Source organism: Phodopus roborovskii, unplaced genomic scaffold (assembly GCF_943737965.1).
Source record: "Phodopus roborovskii unplaced genomic scaffold, PHOROB, whole genome shotgun sequence".
Taxonomy (NCBI): domain Eukaryota; kingdom Metazoa; phylum Chordata; class Mammalia; order Rodentia; family Cricetidae; genus Phodopus; species Phodopus roborovskii.
Window position 1 is genome coordinate 3,311,251 of NW_026125546.1, and position 17,866 is coordinate 3,329,116.

Below are 17,866 nucleotides of genomic sequence, written 5' to 3' on the forward strand. Positions count from 1 at the left end.
AGAAAAAATAATAATTTCCCTTCTTTGGAGATAGGGGGTCGGTCCTTTAGTGATTAGGTTAAAGGATTGTATTTTGTGTTTAGTAATTTTCCATATGTGATTTTACTATATACCCAGAAAATTCAAGGCCAATCAGAGAGTAAAGGCAAATCTGCCTAGATAACCAGTGAAAGAGAAGCCAGGAACACTAGGCATTTTTATGTGGGGGCAGAAAGATGTAAAGATTTAAACTAAAGACTTAAATCTATATAATTCACTAATTTTTTAAATTAATGCTGGCACAGGCTTCAGGACAGCATAGCCTGTCTCCTTACTGCAGAGCTGCTCATTCAGAATGACTTGACCATCTAGTAAAGATTTTACACAGGGGCAAGTAGAATTCAAGTCAACGGGCTCAGGTGCTGATGTGGTGCTGGCTTCTCTAGGAATCTGCCAGAGAAACATTTTCTTCACCCCTCGTGATCTAAAGCCCTTTTTACATCCTGCTGCCCTTTCCATTGTGTGGGAGCAACAGGTCAGGGATCGCCTAAGGCAGCCCTGCAAATTGGTACCTGCTTTGTGACTAAGACCTGGAAGGAATGGTCAAGAAAAGGAGGCCAGGGAAACTGAATAAGCCTGCGGAGTCCTCTAGGTTTAAAGTCACCTCTGCAGGAAGACTGGGTTCTGATGCCTTGTCTGGCCAGGACAAGCTAAAGGCTCCTTCTGAGTTATTTGCTGAAAGGAGTTTCTTGTGCAGGTCCAGGCTTAGGGAACAATGGAGGTAGGTAGAGGTAAGGAACACAACCCTTCTGGCCACATCTGCGCCTCTTATTTTTGTGACAGTGGATACTTCACAGGACTGTGACCGGGGTCGCCTCACCTTTTCCTGAGGCTCCACTCCCCTCTCTGCCCCTTGGTGCTTGATAAAGTTGTGCCCAGTGCTCCATTCTTGCTCCACCGTAATGGAGGATAGGGTATTCTTGCTATCCAAGTAGGGAGAGAAGCAGTTTGGGCCTTCACTTGCTGGCGCAGCCATCCTGCCTGAGGACCGCGGATGGTGGGCATTCTTTTCCTGTTCTGTGTCTTCTGAGATCATCAGCAACCTAAGACCTCTTACACCATTTGTTCTGGCTTGTTTGACCACACTGTCTGTTTTCTTGTCGGAGTACAGACCGCTCCTCCTCCGTGCCCATTGTTACAGGTACAATTGTGCTTTTCTCCAGGTTTGTTCATTTGCCTCTAAGCTTGACTTCAGACCAGGCCATTTGTCTTTCTCTTCACTCATCTCTTTAATCTTGTTATGTCTTCCTACAGGGATGTACAATTGACTCATGCTTTCAAGAAACGAGGGGGAGGCAGTGGGTGTATTGGGATACCTAAGGCTGCTTCTTAGGGAACTCAGCTGGTTTTCATGTGCTCCTGCTCTTCTTAGGTTCCACAGACATTTTCTGTTTGTGTCCCTTACCTTCTTATGTATGACCTTTGATCACATTGAATCTGCAAAACCTAAAACAGACCCATCTCTCTTTTTTTAACTTTAGCACTCCGATACAAAGTGACTTTGCTCCTATAGTTCGTTTGTCTCCAACAAATAAATGGATCTTTGCCTGAGAAACTGCTTTCTAGAATATTTTTCAAAGAAGTGAGTGAGCATCCTTGTGGAAAGCTAACAACATATTCCAGAGTGTCTTGTGGATCTTTCTAATCGTTCCCCTTTCTTCCACGGGCATCACCAAAGCAAAAATAAAGAACGTGCCTGGCAGCCACAGATTTTCTTAGGTGTCTTGTAAATAAAATCAGGTAGTCATTCCCGATCCCTGACTTCCAATGTAATTCAGGCAGCAGCCACACTGAAATAGACAGGTATAAAGGTATTGAAAAACTCAGAGCAGTATTGAGGAGATGTAGACAGTGTGGAGCCATATGGAATCCATGCCTGTCTGTTCTCTACTTAAAAGATGCTCACTAGAGAGGGGGTGTTTGGGGGTGAAATGAATGAAGAGATGGTATTTAAAAGGCTGGTGTTCCCAGCATAGCAATCATTAAAGAAGGTGAGGAGCGATAGGTGGACCCTGACTGATAGATGAATGGAGCATTGATACCTTTAGCTGAAAGGAGTTAGGTGTATCACTGAGAAGAAACTGGAAAAGCAAAGCTTTGAAAAGGGTGAGGACAGAGGAACCCATCTTCAGGGCATCCTAAGGAAAGCCATATGAGTTTTAAAGAAGCAAGTAGAATAAAAATATAAACAATACAACTAGAGACTGAAGAAGAAGGTAGATCATTCCTGGTCAAAACAAAACAAAAGCTATGCACTGTGGGTTTAAGAATGAACGGAATTAGCCACAGCAATCCCAGCTCTGGGGTTGTTGCTTATGTTTCTGTTGACAATGCTCTGAAATGTTTACAGTGCTCTGACGAGGTAAAAAGTGGACAGCACATTACATTTGTAGGTTTTTTTTTTTAAATAAACATAATATTCTATAGTGGGATTGCTCTATAGGGATTTAGTTTCCTTAAGAGAACCTTTTATTAGCAAAGAAATAAGGGCAGCCCAAAGGTCATCTATAAAATATAATATTGGAGATCCATACTATACTAAAGGTATAGTAAAAAGGACATTTTGCAGGAAGAATCATACCAATCAAGAACTCCTCATGATTTATGTAGGAAGTAATGTGAGGTACTTTTTATTCACATTAAGGGAAGGAGCCATATTTAACTGACCTTTACTGGAATTGCATATTTGGTCTGTATCTTCTGGACAGCACACACGTGTGGACAGATAACTAGAACTCACAGAAAAACTCAAAGCAAGAATCAAGAGGAGAAAACAAGAAATTAGAAACTGGTACTGATTGTCTGTGCTTATTTAAAGAATTACCCCCAAAGAAAACATCGGGTGTTCCGTGTACCTGCCCACCCTGTCCTGTACTGTGTACCTCTCTCCCAAAGCAGATTCTTAGCTTGTAGTGTTTTAGACTTGTCTGCAGTTATCCCTAAGATGACATTGGAACGTGACCCTCACATAGGCAGTTGATAGATAAACATCCTGGGCATCAGGTTTTGCATGTGTGAAATGAGGACTTACGTGATGGATATTGTTGTGCTTGTTTTCTGTTAGTCATCTAACAGTTTGGAGAATGACAGGCTATACTTGCATGAGCTGACACACAGTACCTGAGAGGGGCCAGCCCTTTTTCTAATACCTTTGTGTAGAATGAGCACACACAGTCTCCATGGGTCAGTCAGAAGAGGAATATCCAAGCTCAGGCACATCTGGACAGAATCCAGATTCTAAGCCTTTGTTCTGGTTGGAAGATTGAGCTCAACTGGGATTAAATTTAATAGGATTAGGTATAAAGTTCCTCTTGTATTACTTGTGTAAGACAACTAATTAAGTTGCAGTAGACCTGGGTCAGTAACAGTTTCTGGGAAAAAAAGACTGAGGGTTTTCTACCCCCAGATCTCAGTTTGAGTCTGAAGGGAAATGCATTTGTTAGGAAGAGTCAATTACTGTGAGTGACAGATGAGGGGTGCGAGGAACTTTGACCTACTGGAGCCAACATCAGACAGAGATCCCCAATACTTCATACCTAGACCTCTGTGTGTGTCATTGGATGTGACTAGATCTGTTGAGTATGGATGAATTCATTATTTTCTTTTGGGAATCTCTATAATTGGTAGAAATTTGGAGCATTAGAAAATTGTGAAAGAAACCGTATTAAATCATTAAGTGTTGAAAGGGGTAATTTTCTTCCCACTCAGACTGCCTAAGAAACAGTGTTGTTGTAGTTTCCACTAGAACACCATATTCTATTTCTTGGAATCGTCAATGCTTGGGGCCCCGAGCATGGCATGATTTTGGCACCAGATATTTATTTAGTGAAAGCTTCACTTCTGAAGTTAATTGTCCTATGTTGAGCTCTTGAGTGTGTCAAAAATATGGTAAATATTTTAAGGTAGGCATTTATCAATATTTCATAAACCCTAAACAATGGATAAAAATCCAAGTACTCTCTGAAAAGATATATTTTTATGTATATGTCATTTTTTTTTTTTTTTTCTGGGAAAGACTCCAACACTTTCATCAGATTCTCAATTGGACCTTTCCCTTTGCACCTACACAGCTTGTCTTTCTTCTGATGTATAAACAGAGAGGCACCTTGATTGTCGCCTCTTAGTTTGTCTTAGTTTGAGATCAGCCAACAGTGACTTCCACCCACAGACTTGAAGAGAGTCGCAGGCAGAGCTCCAAAATTGTTTTAATTGAAATCTCAGCCGCAGAGTAAACGAGAGCTCCCCTTTCCCACGTCCTCACACCCTCTGACAAATCAAGTTGTGTTTGCAAGAACAAGACCCAGACTTGTGGCTTCAAGAATTCTGGTTACATTTTACTGTTCCCCTTTCAGCGTGTTGAGTACAAATTTGGTCTTCTCCAGGAATATTTTGTTCTGAGGTGAGTTTCAGAGGAGCCTGACCTCTTCAATGGGATGTGTGTTTCATGTGGTATTTCTTCCCCTTGCAATCCTCACAGGGCGCCAAAGCTTGCTTCCTGCGAGACATTCCCTTCTCCGCCATCTACTTCCCTTGCTATGCTCATGTGAAGGCTTCCCTTGCAAATGAAGACGGGCAGGTCAGCCCAGGAAGCTTACTCTTAGCTGGTGCTATAGCTGGTAAGTCTTATCCCTGCAGTGTTTTGCTTTCCCACCACCCAGCCTCAAACCCTCCAGCCTAAGCCCATCCACACTACAGAAATGGGATTTTCTTTTCTCACAGTTTTTGACAAGAGTCCTCCTGACTTTCTATGAATAGCTTTCAAGAGGCAGGTAAGAAATTGATCTGAATTTTGTCATGTTAGATTTTTTTTTTAATTTATTTTTATAGCATGTGCATTCATGTTTGGCCTACATGTACATCTGTGTGAGGTGTCAGATCCCCTGGAACTGAAGTTACAGACAGCTGCCATGTGGGTGCTGAGATTTGAACCCAGGACCTGAGAAGAGAAGAGCAGCCAGTGCTCTTAACCGCTGAAGCATCTCTCCAGCCCCCAAGTTAGATTATTAAGTGAATTTTACCTTTAAAGTACTTGTAATGCTTGGCTAATTTACTTGGTTGTTTGTTTTCTGTGGTACTGCAGATTTTAATTCATGTCCCATGGCATTTCCTAATTTCACTTAATGGCACAAGAATGAAAATGGTTTGGCCTGAACTTTTTAAAGTGTCAAAAAATGCTCATGGCCTAAAGGTTCCTAAACAAATTATGGCATATAAGCTTGTCCAATACTTAAGCAAAAGCTATTGCCATTTATTTCAAAGGAGTGTAGTAGAACTAGAAGTGACTAGGCTGGGCAGACATCTCTTGTAGTGGCTGACTGGTCCAGGGCTAGATGTATGTTAAGTGAGTCATAGAAGTGACTTCTCTTTAGTCCTGCGCTGTGCTAAATTATCCCAGAACACAGAACGATGGGGAATTAAAAATAGATTCTGATTATGTGCATGGTGGGGGATCGACGCCTGCCTTTTGTGAACCACCCTGTCCAGAGAAGCTTGGATCTGGATTAGCTCTCTAAGTGGTTATCAAACCCTAGCACAGTTCTGGGCTGTCTGACTCTGTTATGAGTAGGTTTTTCCCTGCTGGGCTGGTCCCACCACCACGCCAGCCCCAAATAACACACAGAGACACTGTATTAGATGTAATTCTGTTGGCCTGTTACTAGTTTCTTGTCAGCTAGCTCTGTCTTAAATATTAACCCATTTCTATTAATCTAAGTATTTCCACATGGTCTCGTCTTACCAGAGAGAGGGGCCAGTGTTCTGCTCTCTCCCCTCCATCTTGAAACTTCTCCCTACTACTTCCTCTCTCCTCCTAGTCTCCTAGTCCCGCCTATCTTGCTTTTCTATTGGCCTACAGTGCTTTGTTCATTAACCAGTATGAAAAACATATTTACAGAATGACATCTCCCATCATGACTCCAAACATTTTTGATAGATATGTTGTCGTCTTCAGATTGGAGGTTAGAGCTGTTCCTGAAAGCAGGATGGGAGTGATCCCCAGCTTTGAGTTGCTATTCCATGCTTCCCCTCTCCTGCGGGACTCCTGATGGCAGCAAGCCATGTCACAATCCTCCTTCACCCTTAATCTCTTTTTCCTAAACATATGGGTGCTGGCCTGTGAGCCAGGGCTATTCTGTCCTGGGTAGTTGACGACTCTAGTTGTTTAAGTAATAATGAGACCCAAAGACCATTGTACCAACACTAAGGAAGCAAGATCTGGAATAGAGAGCACCTATTTTCATTTGCAATTGAGTCATTCACTCACTGTGGTCACATTTACATAGGTATAAATGAGGAAATATGGGAAGAAAGCATTATACAGTTTATTTTAAATTGCCCAATTGAAATAAGGTAGGGTCTAAGGAAAATGAAGTACCACTTATTGACATGTAACCTTTGTCAAGTTGTTACTTCCCTGGGTTTCTTTTCCTTACCTTTGAATAAGGATAACACTGTAGATTTAAGTCTGTGTCACAGGGAGGGAGCATCATGGGAGACTCTTAGCATAGTGCCTAGCATGTGTCTTCTGTTCAGTGATTATGAAGACCCAATCTAGAACAATGTGACCATAAATCGTCCACCAACACCAGATGAGAGATTCAGGATGAAAACTAAAGCTCAGCTCAGGGCCAAAGGTCCTCTCTTAACCTTGTTTTCCTGAAGCTACAAAGATATTTACCTCTTCTCTGGGGAAAACGGCACTGAGAGCCCGTTTCATATCTGGGTAGCAACATACTCGGCAATGCATGTTATCAGAGGTGAACATTTCTTCTTTTTTCTTTTCTTCCTGATTATGAAAGTAATATAGCTCACTGTAAAATATGTAGAAATGATAAATAATATCCATAATTCTATTACTGGAAGTTGCTATTTAACTTGTTTTTTTTATGATAATTACTCATGTACTTTATGAAAAATATATATGTAGACACATACTATAGTGCACAGAAGTCAGAGGACAAGCAAGGGAGTCACATAGTGTGGCTCTCAGGAACCGAACTTGGGCTGTCAGGCTTGGTGGCAAGTGTCTTTACCCCCAGAGCCATCTCATCAGGCTTACTTAACTTTTTTGCTTTTTCCCATTTGGATGGTTTTGATGGCGTTGCAATCACACTACCTGTGGATTGTACTTTATTTTTAAAGCATTGTTGTATACTACCGGGTGATGATTAGTGGTATGTGCTGTGGGATCAGACTCCGTGGATCAGATTCACTTTCACTTTCCAGCTTAGACCTGTGACCCACACAAGTATTTGATTCCCTCTTGGCCCACATCTTCAAATTTGGGGATAAGAACTGTTTTAACCTCACAAAACTATTGTGAGGGTTAAGTGCAATAATAGCCAAAGATTTAAAATTGTTACCATCATGTTAGTATTCAGAAATGTTCAGCTCTAGTGATTTTATTGTGTATAATTTTAAACTTGCTAAAGTTTTAACAGCTGAATCATATCATTATTTTTCATTATAATTTTTGAGATTATAATATGATTACATTATTTCCCTTTCTTTTTCTTTTCTCTCTGCAGTCCTTCCCATGTCCCCATTGTGATCTTCCTCTTTCAAATGCATGGCCCCTTTTTTATAATTGTCATTTCATGTGAGCACGTGTGTGTGTGTGTGTGTGTGTGTGTGTGTGTGTGTGTTCTAAACATGTAGATACAACCTGCTTAAGCTATATAATGTTAATTTTATGTATATGTGTTCAGAGCTGATTATTTGGTATTGGAAAACGAACTGGTGTGCTCTTCCTGGGAGAAGACTATTTCTCGTGCTTTCAGCCTCTTTTAGGTTGGCTCTAGATTTTTCTTAATAGGGTTGCAAGCTTTCCCCCTTCATATTAGAATGGCTATTGCTGTCATCCTTGTTCATTTAGTTCATGTTTAGGCAGCCATGTTGGTAAGACTTCTAAGAGACACAGTCTTATAGCAAACTTTCTGTTCATCTGGCTCTTACAGTCTGTCCCTCTCCCTCAAATACCCTGAGCCTTAAATACAGGGGTTGTGTTGTAGGTATGTCAGTTAGGGCTAAGCTCCCTAACTCTACATTTATTTAATCAGTTATGGTTTCCTTTAATGCTCTTCATCTGTTGCAAAGAGAAGTTTCCTTAATGAGGGCTGAGAACCACACTTACCTGTGGAGGTTATACTTGTTTAGTAAACTGGCAGTTGTAGGTTCTCCTCCAGGATCTATGATTTCACTAGTCGTAAGTAGTTGGCTAAGTTTCTAGCACAAGGTGTGATTTCATTTCTTGTTGGCCAGGCCTTAAGTCCAATTAGAGAGCTATTGGTTATCACCAAGAGATACATGCCAACTATTGCATCCTTGGGGTTATTATGTTGTGCCAGATGCTATGGTATAGAGGCATCATAGTTGGGTAGGACTATTGGTTGATGCTGCTCTCCTTTCAAAGCTTGTATGGTACCTTCTGGAACCAGGAAAAATAATCTTCAGGGAAGAATCTTTCAGGTTAGATCCAGCGCTGGTCTTCTTGGTCCTGTGTCTGAAGTGTGTGGTGTTGTCACCAATCAAAACTTAACTGTTAACACCAACAGTAGTCTTTAATGTTCCAGAAGTCTCTTAGACAATAACTCAAAAGAGGGTGTTTCATGCCTTGTGTATTATTAGACAGTCTATAGCTCTTGAGGGTGTCATTGTCAGCCCAGGTGGGAAAATTTCATTTAAATTTTTGTGAATATGCAGACACAGATTTATATGTTAAGTAGATAACTAATAGCTATGATTCCTTATGAACTTTGCAGATATCCTTATTTACTCTTCCCCTTCCTTCTGTGACTTCTCCCTCCTCTCTAAAGCCCCCCACCCCCACCCCTTCATTACGTGCATTTGCATCTCTCTTTACTCTCTGAGCTTTTATGTATTCTCTTCTGACGATTTGAAGTTAGGAGCCTCAGATGAGAGAAAACGTTTAATATGGTATCTCTCTTTGTCTGGGATACCACACTCACTCATATATGTTCTTTTCTATGAACTCTCCAGATTTCATAATACTTCCTTTTTTTCTTTGCAGCTGAATAGCATTCCATTGTATTAGGGTTCTCTAGAGAAAAAGAACTTATGGAATGAATCTCCCCCCCCCCTCTCTCTCTCTCCTCTGTCTCCCTTCTCTCTGTTCTTTTGTCTCTTCTCTCTCTCTTTCTCATACACACACACACACACACACACACACACACGGCTAGCTATGAAGGGAAAGTCCAAGAATCCAGTAGTTGCTTAGTCCAAAAGACTGAATGTCTCAGTTAATCTTCAATATATGTAGGAATCTCAAATAAACAAGCTCCAAGGCAAGGGCGATCAGGCCAAGAACAAAAGCTTCCTTCTTCTATGTCTTTATATAGACTTCCAGAGGAAGGTATGGCTCAGATTAAATGTATTCTTCCTGCCTCAAGATTCATATCAGAGATATGTGTCTTCCCTATCAAACCAAGCCAAAAAAAAAAAATCTCTCACAGATGCCCCCCCCCCCATTTCTGGATTGTAGTTCATTCCAGATGTAGTTAAGTTGACAACCAATAATAGCCATCATATCTATTGTGTATATGTACTATATTTTTATTATCTATGAATTGGGTTGTTTGCATTTTCTAACTACTGTGAAGAAAGCAGCAGTAAACATGACTGAGCAAGGATTTGTTGGGTAGAGTCTAGCTAGGTGAGTCCTCTTCACCCTCTCCTCTGCATACTCTCCCCAACCCCCAAGTCTATCCCCATCCCAGATCCAGTGCCCCAGGCAAGTCTGGTCACTTCTGTCTACACTGCTGCCAATCTCTAGGCTTCCATCAGGACCCTCTTCCTTCCCTCAACCTACGAGCCCCTCCCATGCTACACCCAACACCTCTTCTGCCAGCCAGATCCTGAACATCCTTCACCAGAGTCCAGCCTGGTAAATTTCCCTAATATTTCCCTTCTCATTACCACCCCAACCCCAACATCTGTCCCCAAACTCCAAGCTTGGACACAGTCCTGAACATCAGCCTAGTCCCCTGTGTCCATCTGACTCATTCAACCTAAGCCACACCCAGTTTCTAAGTCCAACCCAATCTGCACATTCCCTCTTCTGTTCTAGCCTGCTTTGCCCGTATTAGATAAGAACTAACAAAACAGGTCCACATCTCAGATCTCAGGGCAAAATATGTAAACAATATGAAAGATCAAGATAGCATCTCCATCTCCACCTACCCCCAAATCTACCAGTCCTATGAAATATCTGCCAATAAGAATTAGTTGGATGGACTCCAAGACACAGAATTTAAAAAAAAAAACAAAACAAAACAAACAAAAAATCACAAATGTCATCAAAGAGTTCTGGAATTTTCTGGAATTTAAAGAAGACACAAAGAAAAACGGCTTAATAAACTTAAAGAGCCTGAACTTTAAGAGAATAAATGCCTGAGTGATGCCCAAGAAAACACAAATGTAAGACTCATGGGAAGGATGAATACAATCCAGGATTTTAACATAGAATTCAATAAAGAGATTAAATCTTATCATTCTTAATCATAGATGCTTACTTAGAACTGTCCAAATGACTGAAACTTTTACATAAGTGATTTTTATCAAAACAAAGCAAATCTTGAGGCTTAAAGACTTTCTCTGGTCTTGGATCTGTCTTTCTGGAGAAATAGATTCTGGGAACTGAGTTTGCTGGTAGGAAGTGTGATCGTTTTTAACACGAAACCACATTAACCTTACAGTTCTGGAGTCATTGCCACCCTTGTGCAGGTGTTTCAGCCCCACAGCCATTCCAATCTCTGAGCACTCACCTGGTGTCCTAGTTAGGGTCGCTATAGCTGTGCTGAAACACCATGACCACAAGCACCTTGGGGAGGAAACGGTGTAGTTGGTTCACACTCTCCCATCACTGTTCATCCCAGAAGGAAGTCAGGACAGGAACCTGGAGGCAGGAGCTGATGCAGAGGCCATGGAGGATGCTGCTCCACATGGCTTGCTCAGCTTGCTTTGTTATAGAACCCAGGACCTCCAACCCAGTGGTGATCCTACCCACAGTGGGCTACCCACAATGGGGGGGGGGCTCCCCATCGATCACTAATAGGCTTGCCTATGTCCAGTCTTAGTTCCCTCCTCTCAGATGACTCTAGTTGACATAAAACTAGCCAGCACACCTAAGATGCCTTTATTACTATCCCAGAGCCTCTCAGCTTTAAATAAGTACTTAATGTTCCTTTTTGGGTGTGGGTCACAAGGAGTTTTTTGAGTGCATGTGACTCATGGTATATTGTACAATCCGAAAAGGGAAGTGGCTGCTAACACAGAAGTTTTGATAATCGATGAGTTTACTTCTTAGAGTCTTGAGAATAAGAAGCAGTGGAGGCAGATCAGGGTGATGAAGTGGACATACTCAGTTTAATGTCTTAAACTGCTAGAAAATACACATGAAAAGCATCAGTAGTACTCAGTACTCAGGAACCAACCAGACTGAGTCTGAAGTTGATGATGCCACAGGCCAGAGCACTGGCAGGAAAAGCTATTGATAGTGTAAAAGCCAAAGTGGAAACTCTTGACCTGTGAGTGAACAGTAGAATGCCTGAGGAATTCTAAAAGAGTTAAGTTAGAGAGTTGCATTTCTGCACATCTAGCCAGCTTAGCCATTCCCCTTGTCACCTAGAGCTTCAAGCAACATTTGTCCACCAGTTAAAACCTTAGAATTATAATGTAGAGAATGAGCCATGGGCCTGGAAACAGCATGTATAGAACTGATGGAAAGCAGGGCAAGGCTTAAACTCATGTCAAACCTTAACCACAGGTGCAGCAAAACATAAATTAACAGCTCTTTCCCAGCGGAGTAGAAAATAAATTATTCTCACTGCACCATTCAGCTTTCTACATGTCAACATTTGGGAAAGGTCAGCCCTGTCAGCCTGCCTTAGGGCCTTCAACATGAAGGATTCTCCCATGGAAAACAGAGAGCTGTGGGGAAAGCAGGTCTGGAGTATGACCGGTACCACCCACGGGCTCAATACAGTGGCTGCTCAGACTGCCATTTTACTCTGAGTATCAGCAGACAAGCCAGGCATCCTCAGACAGGAAGGGACAGGACAGCAAGGAAAATGAACTGGAAAATGACAACAAAAATGGTCATTTGAGAACTGGAGGGGAACTTGCAAGAACTGTAATTCAGAAGCTGGGAGGGATTCTTTGTGTCTTGCTTTTATTCTTAAATAAAAGAAAGTACACAGGAAATTATAAAAACAATATAGTGATCTTTCACCTACTCTTCCTAGGAACCTTGTATTTTCCCTATCAAACAAGGTCAAAATGAGGAAATTGGCTTGTTGTAACACATGTGAAGTTCTGTGGCATTTTAAAATGTATTTTATGTGTTTATTTGGGCATGGGCCCAAGGTCTAATGTGTTGATTACTTGATTATTTTGAGACAGCTTCACATTAGGATGACCAGAGCCAACCTTGCACTCACTTGGAATCCAAAATTGGCTTTAGGGGTGATTTTTTATTTTTTTATCTGGTGAAATGATTGTCAAAATTAAAGATCCATATGGTTCTGAATGATAAAACAGATCTGACCAAAGAAAACCCAGCTTGGCCTCATGTAGAGCTGCTCCCCCATGACCTCAACACTCAGGAAGATAAGGAAGGAGAGTTTGAGGTCAGCCTGGGTGCTGCTGTAAGACTTGCCTTGAGAAAAGAATGAGGGATGGTGAAAAAGTTAGACATTTGGGAAATAAAGACATGGTAGGGACAGCATTTGAGCACGTGACACAGAAATACAGCGGTAGGAAATCAGAGCATCGAAGAGGCATGGAGGACTACTGTCTTTTCCAGAGAGGTTCCCTGGATATCAGGGTTACACGAGAAGGACAGCAGATGAGTGAGGAATTAGGATCTCTCATCTACAACACAGGCTCTTCCAATTGCCCAGGAGATGAGGTCTGGAACTACAGTGATGTTCCCAGGCTTTGTAGCATCTAGGGGGAGGACAGAGTCTGTGTCTACGCAGGCTTCCAAGGCTCCCTTCTCTGTAATGAGACGTGAATTTAAGAAGGCCAGTGTGGGATAATTGAAGCAGCATTGACAGAAAAGTTAACAGCTGTAAATCACTCAAAATTGTTGCTGATTCAGGTGTTTGTATTTGTTATGCAAGAAGAGCTATTGGGAGACACACCGGCAGGAAAGAAAAAAGGTTAGAATGAAAGTGAACCTGCCATCCTTGATTTGGTGGATTTGGTGGTCAGTATGTCAGAGAGGCATAGCCCAGGTGATAGATATTTGTGGGTCGCAGCTATTATATTTATCCAGGAATGGAGAGCGAAGTGGAAGTAACAGGAAATAGAGGAGATAGAAAACACACAGGATATGAGGAATGAGTCCAGTAGCCATCATCAGTGGAAATGGATCCAGTGTCTTAAGTGGAAACAAGCACTTTGATTTCAGCCTTAAAAGTAAACCTAGTCATCTTCAATTTGATAGTATCAGGCAGCCTTTGTGACTTGTCAATGCAACGTGCCTTATGTAATCTAAGCTTGGAAGTATAAACAGATCATGAGACTTTTTTCCTTCTGATGAGTAACTTTATCACATAGCTGTCAATAGCCGGCCTAGTAGGTTGACCATATAAACAAAAACCAAGAAGTAAAGTTTGGAACCTCTTGGCCTTGACCTAAAAGAAACACCAAGTCATTAATGCTAATATGGTACTTATGAAAATTAATGTCTCTAGTCCCAAAGCTGTCTGGATTCACCAAGTCAGTTTTGTTTTGTTTTTTTTCCTCCCCCTGTCAGTGATCTTCTGGAATGGTTGCTGCTCCCTAGAAACCCCACAGTTGTTTTTATTGGTTGCTGAGCACCCACTATCATTTTTGTTGCTAAGGTGGTAGATGGCCCAGGGCTATGCCTGTGGGTCTTTTTTATTTTTATTTTACATTTTCTATTAATTTTACATACCAACCACAGTTCCCCTTCCCTCCTGTTCCCTCTCTCCCCACCTTGTCAAGCAGGCTGACTGCATTCTTCCTGTTGAGGACACAGAAGGAAGATACTTTCTCCTGGTCTCCTAACACACTTAGGCCATTTCATCCATGTGGCGTCAGGCTTTGGAGAGCAGATTTGGAGTCTTTGCCCACACTGTCTGGTGATCAAGCCCTGCAAGACCTATGGCTGTCCTGACCAAGTTTTAGGGTAGATGAACTAGGTTTTCCAGGTTTACTGTCAGCCCCTACCTTAGAAGTCTCCACAGTGATGTCTATTGTAGCTCCTAGACTCTAGATATCCATTAGAGGCTGTGGAGGCTACAGATGCATATGGCAGGCCTTGTGTGTGGGTTGTAGGATTTCTCAAGCATGTACGTGTACACACACACACACACACACACACACACACACACACACACACACACACACCAATCTGCTTTGCCAAACAACTTATTAAGTAGCCTATGTATTTCTCTTAACATTTTCATTCAGGCATATTCTCATTGGATCTATTCTTCCTCCTGTCTGATACTTCTCATGACCAAGAAATGTTTATAAAAAAGAACATTTCCCCCATTCTCGCCCCCATGTCTTTCATAGCTCCTGGTGATCATACCTGCAAAGTGATCGGAAGGATTTTATCATGTCTAGAGTATCATCCCTGCTAAACTCCCTCTAAATCAGGAAGTGAAGCAAAAGGGGTAGTGTCAGTGCAGTGGGTTTCTAAGCATTTTTTGTGTTTCCTTTCATCATGTCAGAGGATAGATTCCTGGCTCAGAATGACAGCAATCCCTCCAAGCTAATAAGAAGCCCAAAGGGACTTCTTAGATGAACACCAGATACAAAGCAAGCTTTTCACATGTAAAACTGCAGAGTTGAGTAGAGATGCAACAGGAAGGCACACTGCTTTTCTGGTAGAAATGGGAGCATGCAGTACACAGTTACATACCCCCTCACGTTCATGCTGTGACTTTAAAACTGTCTGTTGAAGGACAAGATGGAGTTCTAAGCCAGACCATGTTGGTTTGGACAGAAATTCTTACAGAATTATTAAGCCTTAAAAAAAGCAAAGGGGATTTATGCATCTGCATCTGACCAGTTTGGTTTGGAATAGGTTCATAATGGAAAAGTAATAAAACCATAAGAGACAGTGTTTTCTGAATAGTCTCTCTTTTAAAAACTCTAAACATGGACTGTCCCATTTTTGGATAAAAACAACTGTAGAAAATTTTCCCGTTGGTAATTTTGGGAGGGATTTTGTTGTAGTTGTTGATGTTGTTCCTTTCTCATTGATTACCAGCCAGTATAAATTTTAAGGCTTGTGTTAAATGTTCTAGTTGTATCAGTTTTGGGAGAAGGACAGATCAGTGTGAAGAGTCTCACACAGGCTCACAGTGTTTGCTTTGCTATCGTTACAGCCTTCTGGTAAGAGAGGTTAGGGTTTTGGAGTGCAGAGTGGCTGGATGTGTGAGAGGAGGCAACCTCCTGTGACTGCCAGCAGCCAGGAAACCATGAAGAGGAAACACATAATAAGCCTCACCTCTGAAAAATCAGACCTAATAACTTTGTGAGGTTCTGATTTCAACAGGGAAGCAAAAAAAATTTTTTTTGAATACCACTTTCTCTGTTTGTTCTCAACCACTTGAAATAGTGTTACGGATAAATAATTGCTTAAAAATATTTATGTATTTAAGAATAGAAACAACAAATGAAGGTAGGAGGGGGCAGTGGATACTTGCAGACAGGACTGTCATGTTGTGCTTTCCAGAGGACAGCGAAATGGGTATTTCATTTGCACTGGCTTCCTCACTTTCTTTCCACGGCCAGCAGTTCAAAGCCCAGTTATTTTTATATAGTGAGAATGTGAGTGGACTGAGATGGTGCTGTATCTCGCCTACAGGTATGCCTGCAGCTTCTTTAGTGACCCCTGCTGATGTTATCAAGACCAGATTACAGGTGGCTGCTCGTGCTGGCCAGACCACTTACAGTGGTGTGATGGACTGCTTCAGAAAGATACTGCAGGAAGAAGGCCCAAAAGCTTTGTGGAAAGGAGCTGCTGGTATGGAAGTAATTGGTTCTTAACTAACCCTTTGGTATCAGGTAAATAAATTTTTTAAAAGTCTAATAGTATCCTTTATTTCTCTCCATCTTTGTCACACATAGCCCGTGTGTTCCGGTCCTCACCACAGTTTGGTGTCACCTTGCTGACTTACGAATTGCTTCAGCGATGGTTCTACATTGATTTTGGAGGAGTGTAAGTGTTGTGATGAAGCGCTGCTAAATTTCTGCACCTTCTAGCACTCAGTTCTTGTGAAGAAATCACACGAGTCTGACTGGGTCCCATTACAGTGTGCACTCTTGGCTAGAATCTAATTTTTATTGCACATTGCATCGTTTTATTGGCTTCTACTGGTTTTTTGTTTTGTTTTGTTTTTTAAACATTCAGTTGATACCAATTTACTCTTTTCCTAGGAAACCCATGGGATCCGAGCCAGTTCCTAAATCCAGGATTACTCTGCCTGCTCCCAATCCTGACCACGTCGGGGGCTACAAACTGGCCATTGCAACATTTGCAGGAATTGAAAACAAATTTGGACTCTACCTACCTCTCTTCAAGCCATCAGCATCTACCTCAAATGTGACTGGTGGGGCCCCGTAGGAGGACTGACCCAGACCAGGCTGTAGAACGGTGGGAACTGCACTGAGCCCCATCTCAGACCGAAGCCTGGATCCACCCCTTCTGCATCTGTCTCATTTAAATTCAGGTCAAGGCTTTTTATATTAAACTCAATCATTCATTTTCTGGATGTTTTTGTACCAAGATCATGTGGAATTATTCCTAATTATTCTTTGGCATTCTGCCCACAAACCTATGTTTGTATCTTTTATATACTGGGATTTGGGCAACACTAACTTGATCTGGAGTAAGTCTGAAAGGAAATTCGGGGGGCCTCCTACCTGAATGATAGTCTCATTGAGTCCACTGAAAGGCAACCATGGTTCCTAAAGCACAGACTTCTGAGGATGTTTAAGGTAATAGAAAGCTGGGTATATATTTATAAAAACAAAAAAACACTGGAAGAAAAAAAACCCAGATATCCAGGCCAGACTCAAATTTTAAAAATGCACAAATTTGGCCTCTGGATTATATTATGAAAGTTTTATGTGAAACATGTTTTTTCATAATGAAAGCCACATTGAGGATGTTTGGTAATCATCTTCTCTTACTAGTACCAAGTCTACTAGGGAAAAGTTTCGGATGTTAAGGAAGTGCTTTTGACATTCTTTATTATAGAGACAGGAGAAACTGAGACACAATTCTACTCCTGAGTGTGCTTGCTGATTTAGGGTAAATACTTGTAAGACGAACACATGCTGATTCCTGCCAATTTGACCAAACACTGTAAGAATAATGTCCACCGCCTCATGCTGGTACCAGCCTACTCCCACACTATAGTTGGCACCCATTTGCCTTTATTATCACTTTATCTTGAAATCATGGCAGACAAATGTTCTCTAAGTTTTTATTTAATTTGGGGTGCCTTGTATCATGGTCAGAGGCTTGTGTGTTTGCAAAGGGGGAAATAAACTATTTTTAAAGCTACTGATGGCATGCTCTTGTGTGCTTCTATGGTGACTGGCAAACATGATTGTCATTAATGGATTCTTCTTCATGCCACACTTGGGCCTGTTCCTACTGGCATTCTCTTTCGAGGTAATGCGGGAGCTCATGTTCATGATTTAGAATGAGTAGGAGAGGGTATGCTTCACTCTGGGCAAGGGAAGAACTACCCTAGTCACCTTTAACACTTGAGACAGTTTGTGTGTTTGGAAGACATGTGCTCGTGTGGCTGTGTTTGTA

At 41.6% G+C, this 17,866-nt stretch overlaps 1 protein-coding gene across 1 annotated transcript in view; it reads left to right on the forward strand.

The window, feature by feature from the left end:
* Slc25a13 (solute carrier family 25 member 13) overlaps positions 1-17,608 on the forward strand; it is a 176,690-nt gene extending 159,082 nt beyond the window's left edge. Inside the window, exons 15-18 of the mRNA XM_051177139.1 lie at positions 4,517-4,655; positions 15,905-16,063; positions 16,168-16,258; positions 16,477-17,608. Of these exons, the coding sequence (XP_051033096.1) occupies positions 4,517-4,655; positions 15,905-16,063; positions 16,168-16,258; positions 16,477-16,663 (576 nt within the window). The 3' untranslated portion in view covers positions 16,664-17,608. The remainder of the gene's footprint in view (positions 1-4,516; positions 4,656-15,904; positions 16,064-16,167; positions 16,259-16,476) is intronic.
* The last annotated feature ends 258 nt before the right edge of the window (positions 17,609-17,866 follow it).